The sequence below is a fragment of the Monosiga brevicollis genome, genomic scaffold (assembly GCF_000002865.3).
Source record: "Monosiga brevicollis MX1 MONBRscaffold_19 genomic scaffold, whole genome shotgun sequence".
Classification (NCBI taxonomy): Eukaryota; class Choanoflagellata; order Craspedida; family Salpingoecidae; genus Monosiga; species Monosiga brevicollis.
The window spans coordinates 217798-238290 of record NW_001865056.1 but is presented as its reverse complement, the minus strand read 5'-3'; the positions used below and the strand labels follow the sequence as shown (position 1 = coordinate 238290).

Here is a 20493-nt window from a genome sequence, read left to right as displayed (position 1 = left end):
CGACACGAAAGCCGACTCTCCGCCAAAAAGGGCGGGAGGAAGCAAACGTCACATGATGCGTGTACAGATATGCAAAAGGAGGGAAGAGTCGGGCGACAGGCAGCAGTGTGAAACACACATGGTTGGAAGTACAAAGGTGGGAGGAAAAAAACACAGCACAATGAGGAAAAGAAAAACCCCACAAAAATACTTCTATCGATTCCTGGCCTAGCTTAAAGGAATGTTTAAGTTAGGACAAGATTTGGCGCTGCCAAAGACGGGTATGCGGGGTGTATCAATTACCACCAGCTACCACCGCCCGTGCTGCCTCCCTGGGGATAAGCTGAATAGGCGCTGCCCTCGTTGCCATAAGAAAAAGTGCTCTGATAGCCACCGCCCTGGTGAGAGGAGCGGTTGCCACCGCCACCGCCACCGCCGCCGTTGCGACGGGCACCACCACCACCGCCGCCGCCGCCGCCACTCTGGCGGAAATCACGAGAGCCATGACGAGGGCCACCACCGCGACCACGACGGGCACCACCGCCACGTCCGCCACCAAAGGAGGGACCAGCAACACCCTCAAGCCAGGAGGGAATGTCCTGGTTGGCCTCGCGGAGCACGTTCAACAGGTCGCGAGCCACGTTGCGGTTCTTGTCGTTGAAAAAGCTGACGGCCGTGCCCTTGTGACCAGCGCGACCGGTACGGCCAATACGGTGCACGTACTCATCAATGTCCGAGGGCAGGTCAAAGTTGATGACATGCTTGACGTTGGGAATGTCCAGACCACGGGCAGCCACGGCAGTGGCCACAAGGATGGGGCGGCGACCGGCGCGAAAGTCGGCAAGCGCTTCTTCGCGCTCATACTGGGTGCGGTCGCCGTGGATGGAAGTGGCGGGGCGACCCTGCATGGTGAGGTAGTACTCGAGGGCATCAGCGGCCTTCTTCGTCTCGACGAAAATCAGGAAGAGGTCCTCAGAGCTGGCTGCCGAGATCAGATCCAGGAGCGAGGGCCGCTTGTCAGCCTCGTCAATCCAGTGCACAATCTGCTGGATGTTCTCCGAGGTGGAACCGACGCGGCCAACGGAAAGATGGACATAGTCGTCCAAAAAGTCCTGGGCCAGCATTTGAATGTCCTTGGGGAAGGTGGCCGAGAACATGAGGGTTTGGCGAATGCCGACTTGAGGCATGTTGTCTTCCTCAACAATGCGGCGAATTTGGGGCTCAAAACCCATGTCCAGCATGCGATCAGCCTCATCCAAGACGAGGAAGCGGATCGAGTCGAGGCCAATGACGCCACGCTCCATAAAGTCAACCAGACGACCGGGAGTGGCCACCAAAAGCTGGCAACCGCGGCGCAAGTCCTGAATCTGGTCGCGGGGGGAGGCACCACCGTAGACGCAGCAGATGCGGACGCGAGAGCGGTAGGAGAACTTTTGAGCCTCGCCATAAATTTGAATGGCAAGCTCACGGGTGGGGGCCAAGATCAAAGCCACGGGGAATTGCTGGCTGCGGCGCGCATTGGGTGGGGGCGGGACGGGTCCCGTCTCGTACACGCGGTTGAGGATGGGCACCAAGAAGGCGGCCGTCTTACCCGAACCCGTCTGGGCACAAGCCATCAGGTCACGCTTGGCTTGGACGATGGGAATCGAGTACTTTTGAACGGGGGTGGGTACCGTGTAGCGAGCGAGCTCAAGGTTGCCCGTCATGAGCTCACAAAGGCCCGCGGTGGCAAACTCGGAAATGTGAGCCGGCACGTTGTTGCCAGAGGCCTCGACGGGAATGTCATCGTACTTTTCAAAGTTGATGCCACCCGTGCGATGGTTTGAGCCGAAGAGTTCTTCTTCCATGCGCTCGTTGCGTTTCAGGGGCCTGGTCCAGTCCTCTTGCTGAAAGCGAGGCTGGACATCCCACGAGCCACCACGCCCGCCGTCGCGCGGGGGGCGGCTGCCGCCCATGTCACGGGAGCCATCGCGGCTGCCGCGGGGAGGCCGGGAGCTGCCAAAGTCACGACCACCACCGTTGCTGGACGGGGGTGGAGCGCTGACGGGGGGAGCAGCAGTGCGACCACCGGAAGGTGGAGCGGGCCCAGAGGGCTGGCGGTTCCTCAAGTGGGGAGGGACATATCGAGAACCTCCAGAGGGCTTGGTCTTGGTCAAATCCAAATCAGCCATATGCTGACTCAGATCCGAACCGTTCGGGTTGGCGCCATTACTCATCTCTATGTAAAGCAACCAGTACGGCCGAACGCAGTGAGAACACGCAAGCAAACTCACAGCTGCCATGCAAACGCAAGAGTGGCAAAAGGTATTGAAGCGCAAAAGATCAATACAAAACCCGGCTCAGCAAAAAACACGCGGGCATGCCCATCCAACAAAGTCAATACAAAAACTCGGCACGCAGGGACAAACAGCAGCCCCAAGGATTCAACCGAAAGAAAAGGAGCTTCAGTACGCGCAAGAGGACTCGTCAAGATGGGTCAAACGCAGCAAGCCGCCGCCAGATGGTGCGCACAGCTTGCCCGACGCTTCTCATGTGTGATGGCACAAAACAGCACACGGCGAACACTCTCGAGCCTCAAATGCACAGTTGCATCTGTCACACACACACACACACACATCACAAGGTAATGCAAGCAAAGGGCAGCCCAGTCGCTAACGCCTGATCCAGCCCAAAGCCCGGCTGCCAAAAGCACAACCGCCATCACGGCAGCGACACACGCACTTGGTGCTCAAAAGGCAGAGACGCACACGCAAAGCCACCAACAGGCCAGAGAACGATCCATCCACATGGTCTCACACCGTGTGATTTCAAAGGCAAACCAAGAGAAGGTGGCACGAGCAAGTCCAACCCCCAGAGAGCCAGCAAGCGTACATACCTTTCTTCTTTGTTGCGTTTGCTGCGCAAGTAATAAAGTGCCACTCCCGCACACACACACTGAATAGCCCTTGAGAACAAAAGGGAACAAAAGAAAGAATGACGTGGTCCAAAGGCACGGCCACAAGCTGTCAAAGGGCTAATGACTTGACTGCTTGACTGACTGCTGGTTGAAGAAGAAGCAGTGATGATGATCAAACGAAGAAGAAGAAGAGAGAGAGCGTGGTGGACCGGTAACGTCCGTCTGAGGTAGCTCACACGTGTGGGTTTTGTTCTGCGGCCTTTTTTGGCTGTCAAACAATACAAAAAAGTTATGAAAGAAGGGCTGGTTCCATGACGCACAACAGCTGTTTCTCGACGCAAGAATCGACATGTGTTTACAACAACTGTTATGGACTAGACTTTCCTCGACCCCCCTGCGCTCGCCACAATGCCCGTCGCGCTCCGTCTCCAGCGCTTTGGCGCCCGCCATCGTCCCTTCTTCCGCATTGTGGCAGCCGACCAGCGCAGCCCACGCGATGGCAAGCACCTTGAGCGGCTGGGCACTTATGACCCCATTCCTCGTGCCGACGGCTCCAAAGTCTGCAGCTTTGACTTTGCCCGCATTCGGTCGGTCCCCGCCTTGGCCCTGCAGTATTTCGCTCGGCTCGGCGCTCGGCGCTCGGCGCTCGGCGCTCGCTGCTTTGTGCCAGCGCTCCTCTCATCCCTTTTTCGCTTGAAAACGCCCCGCGGCATTCAATAGGCACTGGCTTGCGGCTGGCGCACAGCCCACAGAGCGTGTGGCACAGCTCCTGGGCAAGGTCTGTAAGCCTCGTGGCGGCTGCAGCAGGGGCCGATTGTGGCTGCCTGGCATCTTTGTGTCTGCACGTTGCCTCATGCTCATGCACGGTCTGTGGCTGTCGCTGTTTAGGCTGGCCTAACCCCTACTTATCCCAAGCGTGAAAGCACCATCCGCGCGCAGAGCAACAAAGAGGGCAAGGCATAATGGTGGTGGTCTTGTTCACGCCCTGACTTCTGCCTCAGGGGGTGTATTCGCATCCCTCCCAGACCTTTGTAATGTGAGCAGCGACAGTGCATCGCGGAGAGTCCAAAGGTTGCAGCCATGCGTAAAATTATGACTTTGGTCTTTTCCGTTTATCCTGTCCACCCGGGCCCCTCTGAGAGTGGGCCGGTCTCCACCCCTTATCTGTTGTCCCAGAGGCACGAGTTTTGGTTGGCTGTTATCACCTTGGCTTCTTGCCTGTCTCAGCGAATTTTACATGTAGCGTCCGATTCTCCCTGCACCCCCTCTCCGTCTCATGGGTTCTGTTGTGTGTGTGTGTGTGTGTGTGCGCGTCCTTGTTTCTCTCTTTCTCTCTCTTCGTTTTCTTTTTTTTTTTTTCCCCCTCTCTTTTTAATTTGGCATTCCTCTCCGCAGATTGTTAAGCTTGCCTCCCTTCTGGTTCAATTCAAGTCAACTTGCGTTTGGTGCTCCGGGCCACAGCGTCCATTCAGGCTTCCATCACATTCCTTTTTAGACTAGGGATGACCAAGTCGAGCTGGCGGCTGCCTTCCGCGATACGTAAATTCCACCCAAGGCCAGAAGCGCACTCAACTAATGGCGGCACCCCAAACAAAAATGAGGCCAGAAAGTGCTCAATCAGCTACAATCATCATACCCTCCCCCCGGGCGCAAGCAGCATCACGAGTCCATACCAAGAAGATTCGGTCAAACCACTGGTGAAAAAAGTTGAATTGCAACCCACCGAGAACATCCGTGATGATCGTGCTGTGCATCAACCAAGAAAAGGCATGGGGCATGGTGTCAAGCACAAGGTCGAGTCAGAATCAAAACATCAGCTAGGTGAGTCGCCAGTTGCCAAGCTCTTGATCTCGATCAAAGCATTCATCCCACTCGGTCCGACAAGATCCGACCCACCCACCGGTATTGTGGTGGCATGTTCATGCGCATCAGAATAATCATGGCCACAAAGTACATGCCCTGAAGCGCCCGTCACCCGGAAGCACGTGACAGCAAGACACACACAACATGCAATCTCGCGAACCAGCCTGAATCCAAGGGACATATTGCGAGGGGCCATAGACCAAGGCTTACGCACCATAATTTCAGCCATCAGCGTCATGAGAGCACCGGATACACTAGCGCCTGCACTCGTCAACGTTTGTACGACCTGGTGGATGCATGCACGAGTTGGGTTGCGGCTAGTCAGCGCTCAAAGGAACGCAGCTACACGCTGCCTGCATACAGGCAAACGATTGCTCGGTCGCAATGGTGCCAACAGATGACCTACCAAGCTCATTTTCAACATAAAGTTGCGAGTCGAGGCCAGAATAATTACCCCCACCTACACGTCAAATGAAAGTTTGCCATGACGGATGGAATATCACATGCATGGATGGCTCAAACCATGGTCACGGGCTTACAAAGAGGAAAGAAATTTGTTGAGACCAAAAGTGTACGTCAACGCCCAGCTGGAGCCAATCCGCCGTAATTTGCATCAATCGCGTCACGGGATCGGTTTTCTTGGTCAAACCCTAGAAGGAGAAAAACAAACAAACGTGAAAAGGTTTCACGAGAAACAAAACAAAGCATCGAACCGACTCAGCCCCAGATTGGCCAGGGTGCCGGGATGACTTGACACTGCCGTGGGCCGCACGTACCAGCAAGAGGCCGATGGTGGCCAAAAACACCTTGACGATGCAGTAGCCCGAGAGGACATATCCCATGATGTTCAAAACTCGCCCCTAAGCAAGGGGCGGTGGGTGGTCAGCCACACGCCAGATATGTGCCCATCGGTTGGCGAATAAACCATCCTTTCACGTTTAAAACCGCGTTCAAGCTTATCCAACGGTGTTGGACCTTTGGTTTGTGCGTGCGGCTCAGCAAACATGAGCTCAGCAACCTTGGGCTCACCTTGAAGGTAAAGGCTTCATCCCACCGATGCTTGGCTTGTTCCAAATCGCGCACATTGCTGTTCAGCTGCCTATCAGTTCGGCAGCAGAAACAGAACAGAGAATTGCCGTGATATCAGATCAAAGTTCCTCCACCAAACCAATCACAGTTCCCGCCGAGAGTTGAAGCAAAGGAATTGGAGGAGCCTGACAAGAGACTAACGCTAGCATGGTCTCCATGGCCACGGTTTCTTGCTCCAACGCCGCCGCCGCCCGGCCTTCTGTAAACGCATGCCAAGTGCCAGTGCAGGATTGCGGCCCAACGTCAAATGGCGCGCGATGGGCGTGGTCTTTCATGGCCCACCCTTTTTCAAACTCACCACTGCTGAGGCTGTTGCTAAACATGGACCAGAAGCCAGTCGAAGACGCCTGCTGGCGTGCCGGTACGAGTTCGGACAACTGTCGGCGTTTCTGACGGAGTTTGTCCCTAACACGCGTTGCCGGGGTGGCATGCCCAGACACAACATTAGGCATGATGGATGGTGAAAGTTTGTGGATTCTGCGGAGGACTTGAGTTTGTCATACGTGAGGGCTTCTCGCTGCTGTTTGAGCTGTCGCAGCTCGCCCTAGAGTTGTCGTGCCATCAACAAGAATGTGGCTTGAGCATGGGCAAAGGATGGTGGACCAGGCATATAAGCTTTCAAAAGCAGCTCGAGCAGCTGTACCTCGTCCACGCTTTCCAAAAAGAGATGCAAAAACTTGTAGGGAGTGTGCACGGCACCCCAGCCGGAGAGGATTGCAATGGTTGTGACGCCAATGACGCCAACCCGAGCGACGGCTCCCTCAAGAGTCATAAAGTCTGTAACACGACGCACAGCACGATGAACACACGACCAGTTGAGGAGCAGCGACAACACATGCTTTGCCGTGTTCGCCGCGTCCAGCGGGCAGAGGAAGTCATGCAAGGTTGCTCAAAGAGAGACCGAACCAACGGGTCACAAAAGGCGTGTGCGCGCACCAAAGAAGGAGTGGATCTGAGTGATGCGCGCGAAGCAGAGGAGGAATGTGGCCCAGAGCGCTGTCAGTTTGAGCAATCCAAGGCGCCAGTTGTTGCTGTTGAGCCAGACAAGCTCGTGGAAGAAGTTGAGGGGCAGTGCCACGACCAGCAAGACCACAATGGCTTGCAGGGTCAGATACCACGCATGGTGACGGAAGTGGGCCTCTAGCACATCAAGGATTTCAAAGATCAAGAGCTCCAGCAGCGACAAGCTGAGGCCAAACGTGGTGGAGAAGAGCAGTCCTTGGATCACGGCATGCTATCCAATAGCGCAAGCGAAGAGGGGGCCGAGCATCACATCAGACCGAGTGATGAGGAGGCATGGGGGCCATGTACCAAGCCAAGGGTGCAGCGCAGTGAGGACATACATGGGCAGTCTGCAGCTGGTGGCGCACAAATATCCAGCCCGCTGTACAAAAGGCTGCCTGCAAAATGGGTTGCATCAAAGAGCCCCGAGACGCCAATCAGCAGAGACTCAATCAACCGACCAGGGCAGAGGGTCGACCATCGATCTTACGAGTGAGCCGCCCACAATGAGGTAGTCCATGTTGGCCCAAGCGTACGCAACGTCCTCAGTCATGGAGAGAAAAGCTCACAAACAAGCCCGTCAATACCACATCCAACCAGCTCACGACATGATCCCCCAACACCACCGATCAACACCATTCACACCCTCCGCCCCTCCACCTGCCAGTGTCGCCGCCAGCTGCCACCACTACACAACGAGTCGAGTGTCTGTGTGTCTTGAAAACCAAAGAAAATCCACAAATGTCATCCTTTTTCTGTGTGTGTGTGTGTGTGTGTGTGTGTGTGTGTGTGTGTGTGTGTGTGTGTTGTTATGATTCATTTTCTTGGTTTCGTTTGGAGGTGGGTGTGCGACTGAACTTCCAGTCAGTGGCAGTGGCAGTGGCAGTGGCAGTGGCAGGGGGTGTTGGGGGGGAGGAGGCGCCTGGTGTCGTCGTTTGGAGAATTCATCGATTTGGGCTTTGTTTTTCTTTGCTTATTTCTCGTTTGCAGACGTGAAGATGGCTGATGAAATTGAGCAGATTGCGCTTGTTGTGCGCGAGGTGAGCTGGTCAATGGCTGGCGGAGCTTGGGGACCTCCGAGCTGATTTGAACGGGGGCTTTCTTTTCGTTTTTTTTATGTGTTTTCCTCCAAGGTCATGCATTTGGCCATGGCCGTGGCTGTGGCTCATAATCTGGTATTGGGCTGTGCATGATATGACTGCTGGATCTTTGAAACGTCATGTGTTGCAGTGTATGGTCTATCGCCTACCACCACGTCAGACCAACAAGGGATATCGTGCAGCCGACTGGGGTCTTGACAAACCCCTCTGGACTGGTCGTCTCAAGGTAGGCAGAGGCCACTAACAAACCTTGATTGGTGAGGAGGATCTCAGCCTCACCAAGGCTGCCCCTCCTGTCTGGTCGGGACAACACTTATCAGGTGACCCTCAAGGGCAAGAAATGCACCGTCTCGCTGACAGATACTACAACCGGTGCCCTCTTTGCCGAGGTACGTATGCCGTCCTTGTTCTGGATGCGTGCATTTGCAAAGCGGAGAATACCCTGGGCATCGGTACCCCGCGTCTTCACTGGTTTCGTCGGTCATCCACACAGGCACCCATCGACAGTGATCCCAGCAACTGGGTCGAAAGCGTCATTGACAGTTCTCGGTGCGTCCGTGTGACGTTGCTCCCACAAAGCATGCGTGCATGCGGCTTGCTAGTCACATTGGTCCAGCCGCCTCAGCATCCACTCACCTGCACAATGGGCGCGGCAGCTACTTTGTCTTGAAGGTCGTCAACCAGGGGCGCCATGCGTTCTTGGGAATGGGCTTTGCAGATCGCTCCGAGGCCTTTGATTTCAGTGTAGCGCTGCAGGACTTTGGAAAGTAGGTTTTAAGGATGGGAACCGTTTGGGCCAGATTTGTGGAACAAACTGACAAGACCATTTTGCCTTGATATGTCGGGGGCTGTGGCACAGGTCCCTCAAAAAGTCGGCAGATGCACAGACAGAGGAAGAGTACGTGCCCAAACACGATCTCAAGATGGCAGAGGGCCAAACCATCAAAATCAACATCAAGGTACGGCTCGGCTGCTCTTTCTGCCCTGGTCAGACTCCTCTTTCTCTGGCTTGGCTGTGCATCACGTCTTGCCACGGAAAGAGTTTGCTCATGCGTCAGCCCAATGCGGTGACTCCTTCATCTTAGACCAAGAAACGGGATGATGATGATGAGGAGCCGGCAACCAAGTCCAAGTCCGCACCCATGGGTAAATCAGGCATTGACTCGCCTGCTTCTCAGCCTCGTGGCAGCTTTGGCCTCTCTCGACTTGATGTGAGTGCTCGCCTTCTCTAGTCTCCTTAGGGGCCGCATTCTCTGCAACGACCATTTCTCCCAAAGCGGCTGCCTCAACGCCGAAACAGGTTAGCCCCTTCTGCTCGAGGTCTGAGCATAAATTCTGGCTCTGACTCACCAGGCTCGAACGACACTCTTATACGCGGGGATAGAATCCATTTGCAAGCCAGAACGAGTTTGATCCTTTTGCCAGTAGCTCAGCGCCAGCCACTGCACCATCGTCTTCGGCTGCCAACCCCTTTGCTGCGAGCGGTGGTGATCCTTTCGCCTCTCGGCCAGCTGCACAGGATAAGAGTGATCCTTTCGGGGATTTTGCGTCAGCGTACGTTACGCTGACCCTGACTTTCTCTATCCCGTGTGACATGCTCAGGTGTCAGCTCATAACCCTCGTGGGCTGCTTAGGTCTAAAGACGGCGCGGGTGATAGCTGGGTGGCCTTTTAAGCACACCTGTCCTGAGGGGGTGCCAGCGCAGTTTGAGAGTCACGAGCTACCCCGACCCCATGCTTATTGTCGTGTACTCGATTGTTGATTAGTCAAGTTGAGCAAAACACAGCGGGCCACTCGTGCAGAACTCGGTCAATGGCCGAGCCGCCGGTTTTGATCACAAAGGTCCCGTGCATTCTCGCGTGCGCGCGCGCTCGCGCATTTCTGCGTCGATGCGCTGGCATGGTCGCTTACAGAAAGAAACAAGAAAAAAGGAAATTGCAGAAAGCTCGTGAACGGAATCGGTGTGTTGATTTGTGTACAAAGCATTTACATGCTGCCTGCCGTGACTCGGGATGAACTAGTAGTGTTACTTGCCAAAACCTTGGAATCCCATCATAGCAGCTAGGGCTGGGTCAATTTCTTCTGCATCGACGTCGTCATCTTCTGCCAGACCACCGTACAGATATGCGTGTCAGGGCCACGCACAGAAAAGGACAGCTGGAAAGCGAGAAAGGGGCACGAGGCATGGGAAAACAAACCAGGGGCAACCTCGGCACGTTGGCGCTTGGCCTCTTTCTTGCGTTGCCGTTTCTCCCGCTGTTATGTTAAAGAGAAGGCAGTTGTTAGCCATTCAAACAAGCCTTTGTGTGTGTGTGTGTGTGTGTGTGTGTGTGTGTGTGTGTGTGTGGGTGGGTGGGTGGGTGGGTGTGCGTGGGCGACCGAGCAAGCGGGCATGGATCGCACCTTGCGTCGCTCATCCTCGTCCTGCATTAGTGCCATGGCTTTGTCAATGTTGTAATCTACCTTGGCTTGCTTTTCCTGATCCACCTGTGGACAACGGCGGCCCGTGCCGCAGTCGAGATCTGGACCGCTCAACACGCATGGACATGCCCAGTGCACGTTGATCTGCAGGCGACGCGCATCAAGAAAGACGAAACGATTGCGTTGTGTGTCATCACACAGGGCCTGGGCAAGACAACACGAATGTACGTACGTTTTTTGCTGTTGATGTGGTCAAGGTAATTGTTCGAGTCCTTGCACAACACGTCGCAGACTTCGCAAAAGTATCCCGCACCTTTCGATCGGATGCTGTCGACAACGCGGGAGGTGTGGAGCTTGGAGCCAAGATCCACCTGCCGGCGCCACAGGACCCATGGCAACAAGCAAAGAAAAGAGGTCAACTCAAGATGTGCATGGACATTGGCAAAGCCAGCAAATGGCACCGAGCTTGGCGGCGGCAGTCCATGTTCCGAGGCGCACCTCATGCTGGCGTGCCTGCAATGCAGGTCGCATCACAGGTTTGGTATTTTGTCGACCTGACCATGAAGTGTGAGGTGAGCGCACGTCAGACATCTGGCTAGCAGTTAAACAGCACCATGCCTTACCTTGCTGACGCTCTAGCTCCATTTCTTCCATCTCCAGACGCTCGCGTGCCGCCCGCGAGAACGCCTCCTTATCCCACTTGCGACGGCCATAGTCGTCAGTTGTCTGTCGGCGTCAATGATCCATGTTGGTTGCGTGGTGAGTCGGGCATCAATATCAGACCAAGATGTAATTCATCAAAATCATCAAATCCCAGAACATGCTGTCCCCTTTTGTCTGGAGATGCCCTGCTCGCTTACCGCCTCGGGCTTGGCCTGCTTGGCCGGAGGCTTGGACATGTTGACGGTACCCAGTCGACCAAGTCCAGACGGATGGATCGCCGTCGCTCGGAAAATGAAAAAGTTCGACGGATGCGGAAGTCTAGCTTTTTACACATTATATATTTCTTACATTCTGACAATTCTTGTTGTTTTCCCAACACGTTGAATGACCGTGTTGAGAGTTTTCTACGTTTTTCTTCCACCACCACGCATTACGTCTTTCTTTCACCACCGACCCACGTTTTTGTTCTTCAAGTGTGTGTCACTGTGCACTGTTGTGTTACAAGGTTTGCACATCCAGACGCACACACGTGGTCAGGGCTCAGCTGCATGGAGGTGTGGTGCATGTCAAATACGTTCAACGGTGTGAGTGCATGTGTGTGTGGGGAGTCACCAACACGCACACGCACGCGGGAGGCAACAAGACAACGCGCCTGCCGTTCAGTGGCATTTTCTTGATTCGTTGTCTGTTCTCTGTTCCCGTTGGGCGTGAATCGACATCATGTTCAGCTGGCTAACGGGTGGATCCAAGGGCGGCGACCAGAATGGCGCCGCCGCCCCGCCGCCCACTGGCAGCGGTGCCTCGGCGCCCCTGCCTCCTTCTGGAAGCAGCGTGCCCCCTTCTCTCGAGGCCATTGGCTCGACGGCAGGCAACACGGTTCGTCACCCTCATCCTGTCTGACCACTGGCGCCACGTGTGGCGTGCCGCGTGCCTTGCCAGACCAGCTTCCCACGACTGCAACCTGACCCCATGCTTTGTCTTTTCCCCGTGCTTTAGGATGCGACTGAGACCATGAACGTGTTGGAGCGCATTGTCAAGGCAGCTGACGCTCTCAAGGGCTACGGTAGGCTCACGTGCCATACCCCGTTTTGGTTGTCGAACACCTTGCGGCAGACTTTGGGCGCACGTAACTTCTCATGTCCTTTGGCCATGTTTGGGTTCGGTTCAATCTAGACAAGGCCAACGAGTTGATGGATCTGGCCCGTCAGCAAGAGGGCACTTGGCAGGAGAAGTTCAGGGCCGATGCTGCGGCAGCCGAAGCCAAGCGCATTGAGGAACAGGCCAAGGTCGCCCAGGTGGTCGAGGAAGAGCGCCGCCGCACCATGCAGTTTGAGACTCAAGAGCGTGTGAAGCGCACTCAGGAGGAGGACCGTATCGCGCGTCAGCGTTACGAGGATCAACTCCGTCAGCAAGCCCAGCTCAATGAGCAAGAGCGTCAACGCCAGCAAGACGTAGCCATGCGCCAGGAGAATGAACGTCGCAAGACGATGGAGTACGAGGCCCAGCTTCGTCGCAAAACCGAACTGGCCAAGGTTAGACTTTCATTTGTGACGTGTGGATCGACAAAGGGCAGCCCCGCTTTTTGATTGTTCTTCCTTCCATGTCTCTTGCTTCTAGCTTCCTCTCACGATTTGACTTTTGATGTTGGTTCTAGGCCCAAGTTGATGCCGAGGCCCGTATCAAGCAGGAGCGTGAAAACCGTGACATTCGCGATGCTCAGCTCGTGCTTCAGGCCGAGGAGGGGCGCAAGACCACTTTGGCGGCTATCGAGGCGTATGGCCAAGAAATGCGCCAGATGGCCCGTGACTACGCCTCTGACCCCAAGAACGTGGCCTTGACCATTGGCGCCGTCACCGGTCTCGCATTGGGTGTGTACGCCGCTCGTGCGGGTACCAACGTTGCGGGTCAATACCTGCAGCGCCGCCTGAGCCAGCCCCCGCTGATCCGCGAGACTTCGCGTCAACCCTTTATCCTGAACCCTTGGGGCTCCATCAAGCGCATGCTTTCCTCCAAGAAGGGCAACCCTCTCGAGGGAATGGTCTTGAACGAGAAGACTGAGAAGTCGCTTGGTAGCATCACCGTTGCCACCGCCAACACCAAGGCCAACGGCGCCGCTTTCCGCCATTTGTTGCTGTACGGTCCCCCCGGTACTGGCAAGACCATGTTCGGCCGTCGTCTCGCTCAGCAGTCTGGCCTCGAGTATGCCGTGCTCGCTGGTGGTGATGTTGGACCTCTTGGCAAGGATGCCGTGACTGAGCTGCACCGTGTTTTCGATTGGGCCGAGTCTAGCAAGCGCGGGTAAGTTGCACTCCCCACTCTTTGTTTCATCTTTCACAACAATCACACAACGTCACTCCTATCCTTCGGGATTGGGCTCGATGGGAGGGATGTTTGCATGGGTCTGGCCACTCGTGCGTCCCCTCTTGGACGATGAGAGCGCCCGGGCGCTGTCACCACAATTCTGGAGGCGTTAAACCCTCCTGAGCTGTGATACGTGATGGCAACCACCACCGAAAGGCGGCATGGCGCTTCTCTATGTCCTGCCATCGTATATCAAGCTCGCTTGTACTCTGGCTGCCTCGTGTAGTCTGGAGTGCTTGCCAGCGTCCGTATATTCCATATCACGATCTATCACTGAAGCCCTTACGGGCTACAGTGGACCGCGACGCGGTCATGATGATTTGAGAAAAACCATACGGCTTACATTCCTTTCCTTTTTTCCCTTTTCACAAGCTATGGCGAACATTCAGTGGTGCACAACTCACACTTTTGCTTCCGCCTTTTCTCTTCTTGTGTAGTGTTCTGGTGTTTATTGATGAGGCTGATGCCTTCTTGCGCAAGCGCGGCGAGACTGGTGATGGCAAGATGTCCGAGGAGATGCGCAACGCGCTCAGCACTTTCCTGTACCGCACTGGCTCCCCCACGGACAAGTTTATGCTCGTTTTTTCCAGCAACGAGCCCGCTGCATTTGATCGTGCCGTGACGGATCGTGTCGATGAGGTTGTTGAGCTTGGTCTTCCCTCGGAATCCGAGCGTCAGCGCTTGATCGAGTTGTACTTCAAGGAATACGTGACCGAGTGCAAGCAAGGTCGTCCCATTGCTGTTCACGAGGACGTGGCTGCCTTCAACTTTGCCGAGCTTGCTGGCCGTCTGTCTGGTTTCTCTGGCCGTCAAATTGCAAAGCTTTGCTCGGCTTTCCAAGCTGCTGCCCACAGCTCGCGCACCAACATGCTGACCAAGGACATGATGCAGGAGATTGTCGAGGATCACTTGCAGCAGCTTGCGATCAAGGACAAGTGGTCTCACATGAAGATCCACTAAATCTTAAGTCACACCATGGCCTTTGCGCGCTGTGCGCCGTAAAATGTGTGCATCGTTCGTGCACCACATCCTTCACAGATGACCTTTGTAGGCTTCCTGTCTTTTCGTGTGTGTGCGTTGGTTGGTTGGCTGTGCCCTCCAGCTTGTGTCATTGATGCGCACATATTTTTCTCGTCTGGCTTTAAACGACACCTCCAGGAAAGCGGACAGCCGCGATCCTCTTGCTAATTGTACTCAAACCTCATTTCTTTTCTCTTGGCTATTCGACCTCTCATGTCCATCATCAAAGCGTCAATTTTTTGGCACAAGCAACCAATCTATGGGCTTGATCCCGGGAGACGCGGATGCTCAATGGCGCCAGCACCAAACTTGAGCTCCAGAAATTCACGGTAGTTGTTTGGCACGTTGGCTTCGACGCCAACAAACGGTAATCGCTCCAGTCGATGCACAAACCTGGCTGGAAATTCCATGTCTTGTTGATGAGACGCGATCCATGTATTCTATCGGCGTCGAGGTCAGGCTGCCAGCTGAGCTTTTGGTGACAAGCAATTCGGCCGTGGCTCGAACAAATGGCTATGGCATCTGCAAAGGAGTAGACTGCAATTTACCTTTGTCATCGTGCCGTCACGATCGTAGAACGGAAAAAGATCAACGTGGACCCGGTTGGTACGCGAGTATTGAACACGATAAAAGTCGCCTTCACGTGCACGTTCCCAAATAAACCCCTCATGTTCAACTGGACCCTGTGTGGCCCCATGCAGCACACAACCAATGGCGCATTGGTGTGGGTGTGGACCAACAAGGCAGGAGGGATTTTCAAACAGCTGGAGCAAGGTCAGTCAACGTACCGAATCACGAGCTTGTCGCATCTGCCAACACAAGTCCACATCGGAGAGGAAGAGACCCAGATCGGCGTCATAGTCCCACTACCCGAGGCCCGCAAGCAGCGCACACCATCAAGTCGAAGTTGCACAACAGTAAAACGCGCTCATTTGCTAACCGGGATGATATCGCGATGGCGCACTGCACCCAAAAGAGTCCCGCCCTCCAACCAATAGCGCACACCGACAGCCTCGAGTTGGCGAAAGACATAGCGGGCCGTCTCGCGAATGTGCTCAAGGCAGCAGGGCGGCGTGAAGCGACCGCGCTCCACGTAGTCTGGTCGATCGTGAAGAATGGTTCCAAAGCATCGTGCGGTTTTCTGTCGTGCACAAGAAAACGGAGACGCCCGTACACAGTGTGCGCCCACTTGATGAGAATGCCGACGCAATCAAACCATGCAAGGCTTAAAGGGCGATAAAAACCTACGCGATTGCAACCGTGCCACTCTTGCTCTTCATCGCGCATGACTAGCTTTATGCCAACGTCGGCGTACAGCTGGCCCAGACGCTGGGCGCTGCACGATGCCTCTTTCTGAAGGAGATGTGGGGTGGGAAACCGAGTGGCTTTGTCCAACTGCTGCATCCCTGCATCGTCTTGATTGAGGAAGTGTATGGGCATCTGCCGAGCTAACGCCTTGTGGTGGTGCAGAACCAGAGCACAGCAGGTGAACGCACATCCAGAGCCAGCCGCACGCCATGGCATGGATGGGATCCCCTCATAAAGATACCTCGAGAAGAATGCCCTGTTGGAGTTGCACGTGACGACGCCAGTGAAGCTGGTCGAGCGTGTTGGATGTCATGACCAACCCAACGGGTTCTGAGGTGTTTGCATGGCCAGCGCTGTCGTCAGAGTACATTTCTGATCGCATTCATTGGGAAGGAGAAGGCAAGACAAGGGGCACTCTATTCAACTGACCGTGCTCGATAAAATTGCATGGTCCTTCGCGAGCGACCAAAAGGGTCCAGGACCGAAAAGAGAAGGAGGCGTGTCGACAGGTTTTGGCAAGGGCGGCAGCCGGCGCGAGTGCCAGAATACTGCCAGTGCTTAGTAGCGATGCTTGTTGCGTTGCCCAAGCCCCGAAGCGGGTCGGGTCAGTCATAACGAGACCATCCGGTAGCACCAACGCCAACGCCAGCGGCCCTGTTTGCGTGTCGACTAATCAGATGGGATCAGATGCATCGCAAGGGAGGGGGCGCGACAAGGCAGTGAGTCCGTGTCTAAGGCGCTCTCGCTCATGGCATTGGTGCCAAGCTAGTGTGCCGTGCTACTGACACATAGAGGGGGGTGCTTGGTCGATCCGCGGCTGGTCGTTGATATGCTATCCATGGACAGGCAACAGCGGGTCAACCTCAACAAAGCCGGCCATCGACCAGGGCCGTTGACTGCCCAGACCTTGAGGGAAGTGGAACACACATACCTGCACAGAAAAGCGGGGACTGTCGGCAACACGGAGACTCGGATAAGGGCTTTGCACAGCCAGAATATCGACATGCACGGCAGCTACATGAGTAGCATAGGCCTCGAGCGCGTCCAGCACAGCTGGCAATTGGTGCGACCATTCATAAAAGTCCCGCATCACCACGTGTAGCGAGGGTGGTGGGGCCCCTTGGCCAGCTGCTGTTTGCGTGGCGCGTACTTGTGCTGCGGCGTGTAAGTGAGGATATTGGTCGGGTAAGGGTGTGTGTATCTGTGTGCCAGCGAGCTATCGGAGGTGGGATTCGACAGCCTTGACCGACCTGGCACGCCGGGAGTGGGCCAAGTGAAGGATGGGGCAGTCGATCGCTGTCGCATCAGGTACAATAGCAGGTTCAAGGCTAATAGTATCAGCAAGCCCATACCCAGGCAGCGGCCGGTCCAGGGCCTCATGGCAAGCTGTCCCCCCACCCAGATTGGACGCCCAGACGAGAGACTGGTCAGATGGCTGGAAACCTGATCACGAAACTTAAACTATCAATGTGAGAGATTCATCAAATCAAACCATCAAATCAAATTTTCGCACAGAAAAAAAAAAAATGAATGGAATAGCAAGCACGCAAGCAAGGCTTTTTTTTTTTTTTTTTTGCACTAATGATCAGAATCAACCTTCGATTGAGAGGGGTGCTTGTTGTTTGTAGGGACTGGCGAACGGGGAGATCCTCGTTTGCGCAGCGTCGTGTGGGCAAGTGCATCTACCATGGCGCTTTTTTTCGGACAACCTTTAGGGCGTATAGTGGGCAAAGGGAGGGGCGTCTAGAAATTGGCTCAGAGCAGTGCTCATCACGGGGCTTAGGCTGAGTCGTTGAGGCATGGACCGAAGCAGAGAGGGGGTAAGAACTGATGCGCAAGTAACTTTCTCTCCTTTGTGGATTGTGCCAATATGCAGGCATACCCGAGGCGGCTCAGCTCCTCTTGTGGAGCACGGGCAAGCGACGAAAGGGCGGCCGTTCGCGGCACCGAGGCACCCAAGAGGTTGGACCAAGCTTGTTCGGCTTGTAGCTCGGGGTCTGTGGGTGTCTCATCGGTGGCAAGGGCGGCGCAAATGGACGGCAGGCGCCCGGGCAGCCGCAAGAACGCGCCGATGGTCTTGGCGGCTTCGAGGCTGGTGCCTACGGGCAAGATTCGTTCAGTTGGGCAGCTATTGGGCCAGGAGGATGAGGCAAAGGCAGATGAGGTAGAGCGACGTCCTCCGCACAGCGAGAATGCGTCTGGAGGGCAGAGCTAGTGACTGTCGAGGGCTGGGCGAAGGCATGGCCGATACCGACGTGAGCTGTGTAAAGTGGAGCAGGGTCGGTGGATTGTGGAAGGTTTGTGCGTGTGGCCTGCCTGCATCTTGACCGTCGTACTGATTGTTAACGGCCGGGACAGCCGCATGTTCGTCGCTCCAACGGTCGGCCAGGATGAGGATGGTGCGGGTGGTGGCTCTTGCCGTCTGAATAAAGCGTTGGAGCTTTTGCAGAAGAAGGGCATCTTCTGGTGTATCCAACGGCACTGCCAAGAGCAAATAGCTGTGGGCGGGCTTCTTGGTGACGCGCAGGGAGCGCGGTACGACCTTGGAAGAGTCTGAAAGGTCGCCACGACGGTTGATGAGTGGCACGCCTGGAGCAATTGATTGCTGTCTTGTTTCGCGTGATGTGCACCAACGTACAAATGAACCTGCAGTCGGGTATGGTATCAGTCAGTTGCCGAACGAGATCTGAGCCCTGTAGGCCCGTGTGGGCCAAGATGTTGACGGGCGCTGCCATGTTCATCGGCTGATTCAACCGGATTCATGCACGACGACCGACGGACGACGATGATGCTTCAACTTTTGTCGACAAATCCTGCCCTGATTTTCCCGCCATTAGACACCTCTCTTTTCTATAATCTTCAATTTTAGGAGAAGTGATCCAAACCACAAAAAAATAGTGTTTGGCACGTCTTGCATGCATGTGGCAGGTGGCAACACAATCAAGACAAGCAATGTCCTTAGATGGGATACAGCATGACATGGCACGGGCAGCAGGTGCCGCCAGGAACGGGGAGGTGGGGTGGTTCAGAACAAAACGCGCCCCTCACCCCCTCCCCCGACACTTTGACTTTGACTGGTGATTAATAATAAAACATGAAACATGATGATGTGAAGCAAAAACATCAACACGATCAGCGAACACTCCTCCCGCTCCGCTGGCAGACAGCCAAACTTCCCAACGCCAACGCCTGGCATTGCCACACACAAATGATACTTTTTACTTGATGGGACACGATGACTTCAAAAGCCTTTGATACTGCTACTACGTGTCAAGTCGTATGTTCTTTTGTTCTTCTGTATTTCTTCGGAAAGTCTGTCACGCAGTCGGAGGTTCTGTTATGGCAGCGAGTCCGACCGAGTCAGTAAGAAGAGCACAGTGGGGGGGCGGGTTTGAATCTCCATGGGCTGGGGGCCATGTGTTGTCGTCGGTTGTGTATTGGGACCGGGCGAGGGTTTGAGACGTGGCCGCTGCCAGGCGAGTTGACATGTCTCAAATTCAAAACAACCATGCAGATGCAAACTCTTTGTATGACAGGCAGAGAGCGTGGCATGGCCGAGTGGTGATGGTGATGGTGATGGTCGGTGATGGTGTGGTATTGTCTTCAAGTTCAAGGCGGCTGTGGTATGTTGGCCATCATTCGTCCTTCTCCAAGGCAGTATATCCCACCATCCGATCGGAAAACACACACTCGCTCACTCTTCTCTTTCTGTCAAAATCATGTATGTTCTAAGAAAGACGTTGTGGTGATCTATTTGGACGCGTTGCGCGGTCAAGCGCGCTCTGAGGGGAAAAGCAGGACGACGCAGCCTTGATGTGATGCGCCTTTTTGGGTTTTGCCACGAAAAACGACGTCGAAGAGATGGAGGTCGATATTGATCGGCTTGAAGAGACAGCAAGCGCTGGGAAGAGATGGAGGAACAGCTCCAAGGTATAAGCAAGGGAACCCAGAGAGGCATACGTATACAGGAGAAACGTGAGAGAGCGGGAGAGATGCAAAGCGTGGAGGAAAAAAAAACACAAAGGATACGTCAACAAAGATCACGCAACACTCGACCCCCAACAACTGCAAAAGCTCGTCAGTATTGTAACATTTACTAAGCTTATGTCCTGCTTAGGAAACGCAACAACCCATGAATGTATCTGCAATAACCTCCATGGTAAAGAACATGTCCACATCGGAAGGGTTCCAACACACGCTCCGCCCACACGACAGCGACTTTATGCAGCTAAAACAGAGGTTCGTGTCGATTCAAACATGAGTCTTATACAACTTTATGTCAACGTTGATCGTGTTTATAACACAGTCGGGTGGGTGGTCAAATTTCCAGGGTCAAGTCGTTGCCGGGGTCTGACGCATTCACCACCCCCAGCTGCTCGCCGCCAGCACCCGGCCCCGTACTTTGTACGTGTACGCGTACCGCCTCGTCCAGACGTGCGTCTCCAGTAGCCGTACTCGCTGCCCCATTTGCTGCCCTTTACCTGGGCCGTCTTTCTCCCGCTCGGTTGGTACCCCCGTGCGGCTGCCCTCGTCAACGGGCAGACCCCAGTGTGACAGGCCGCCACATTGCCGCACCGCCACCATGAAGCGCGTCGGAGCCAAGCTCTTCACCTTGCAGTCGGATGCCTTTGCTGGGCTTGGCCGTTTTCTCGGTCGTAAACCTGTCGCCGCTGTCGCCGCCGTCCTCCTCGTGGCCCTCGGCATCTTCTTCATCGTCGGCATCACCGAGGGTGAAGAGGAAAGCGAGATTATTAATCTCTTTAAGCCCCCCCCCCCCCCCCCCTGCCACTG

General features: G+C 55.0%; 8 protein-coding genes across 8 annotated transcripts; 3 read left to right on the top strand and 5 right to left on the bottom strand.

Annotated features, from left to right (window-relative positions):
- Positions 1-599: 599 nt before the first annotated feature.
- MONBRDRAFT_35229 (uncharacterized protein) lies at positions 600-2876 on the bottom strand (the record flags this gene model as incomplete). Its single annotated transcript, XM_001747785.1, has 2 exons — positions 2855-2876; positions 600-2197 (listed from the first exon to the last, which is right to left on the bottom strand). A coding segment is annotated over exon 2 (1596 nt), but the record flags the coding sequence as incomplete, so codon positions are not given.
- Positions 2877-3283: 407 nt separating this feature from the next.
- MONBRDRAFT_10088 (uncharacterized protein) lies at positions 3284-3595 on the top strand (the record flags this gene model as incomplete). Its single annotated transcript, XM_001747888.1, has 1 exon — positions 3284-3595. One exon carries the CDS (start codon positions 3284-3286, stop codon positions 3593-3595), a length of 312 nt encoding a protein of 103 aa, XP_001747940.1.
- Positions 3596-4284: 689 nt separating this feature from the next.
- On the bottom strand, positions 4285-7544 carry MONBRDRAFT_33399 (uncharacterized protein). Its single transcript, XM_001747784.1, has 15 exons — positions 7320-7544; positions 7171-7227; positions 6764-7061; positions 6471-6604; positions 6331-6371; positions 6126-6232; positions 5969-6026; positions 5768-5837; positions 5515-5598; positions 5278-5388; positions 5145-5198; positions 4953-5024; positions 4776-4834; positions 4549-4621; positions 4285-4447 (listed from the first exon to the last, which is right to left on the bottom strand). Exons 1-15 carry the CDS (start codon positions 7380-7382, stop codon positions 4367-4369), a joined length of 1362 nt encoding a protein of 453 aa, XP_001747836.1. The 5' UTR covers positions 7383-7544; the 3' UTR covers positions 4285-4366.
- Positions 7545-8062: 518 nt separating this feature from the next.
- Positions 8063-9161, top strand: MONBRDRAFT_27404 (uncharacterized protein; the record flags this gene model as incomplete). The annotated part of the gene is made up of 6 exons (XM_001747887.1): positions 8063-8155; positions 8250-8318; positions 8423-8478; positions 8586-8696; positions 8789-8888; positions 9015-9161. The coding sequence occupies 6 exons, from the start codon at positions 8063-8065 to the stop codon at positions 9159-9161; spliced, it is 576 nt and encodes a 191-aa protein (XP_001747939.1).
- A 507-nt stretch (positions 9162-9668) lies between these two features.
- On the bottom strand, positions 9669-11267 carry MONBRDRAFT_33398 (uncharacterized protein). The gene is made up of 7 exons (XM_001747783.1): positions 11211-11267; positions 10974-11076; positions 10849-10904; positions 10583-10721; positions 10333-10451; positions 10128-10185; positions 9669-10032 (listed from the first exon to the last, which is right to left on the bottom strand). Exons 1-7 carry the CDS (start codon positions 11247-11249, stop codon positions 9956-9958), a joined length of 591 nt encoding a protein of 196 aa, XP_001747835.1. The 5' UTR covers positions 11250-11267; the 3' UTR covers positions 9669-9955.
- A 436-nt stretch (positions 11268-11703) lies between these two features.
- On the top strand, positions 11704-14577 carry MONBRDRAFT_33397 (uncharacterized protein). The gene is made up of 5 exons (XM_001747886.1): positions 11704-11889; positions 12010-12076; positions 12187-12545; positions 12668-13311; positions 13812-14577. The coding sequence occupies exons 1-5, from the start codon at positions 11734-11736 to the stop codon at positions 14332-14334; spliced, it is 1749 nt and encodes a 582-aa protein (XP_001747938.1). The 5' UTR covers positions 11704-11733; the 3' UTR covers positions 14335-14577.
- A 74-nt stretch (positions 14578-14651) lies between these two features.
- MONBRDRAFT_27401 (uncharacterized protein) lies at positions 14652-17082 on the bottom strand (the record flags this gene model as incomplete). The annotated part of the gene is made up of 7 exons (XM_001747782.1): positions 14652-14834; positions 15183-15260; positions 15335-15535; positions 15643-15842; positions 16023-16074; positions 16634-16857; positions 16953-17082. The coding sequence occupies 7 exons, from the start codon at positions 17080-17082 to the stop codon at positions 14652-14654; spliced, it is 1068 nt and encodes a 355-aa protein (XP_001747834.1).
- Positions 17083-17830: 748 nt separating this feature from the next.
- Positions 17831-20415, bottom strand: MONBRDRAFT_10085 (uncharacterized protein; the record flags this gene model as incomplete). Its single annotated transcript, XM_001747781.1, has 2 exons — positions 17831-18291; positions 20184-20415. The coding sequence occupies 2 exons, from the start codon at positions 20413-20415 to the stop codon at positions 17831-17833; spliced, it is 693 nt and encodes a 230-aa protein (XP_001747833.1).
- Between the last annotated feature and the right edge of the window lie 78 nt (positions 20416-20493).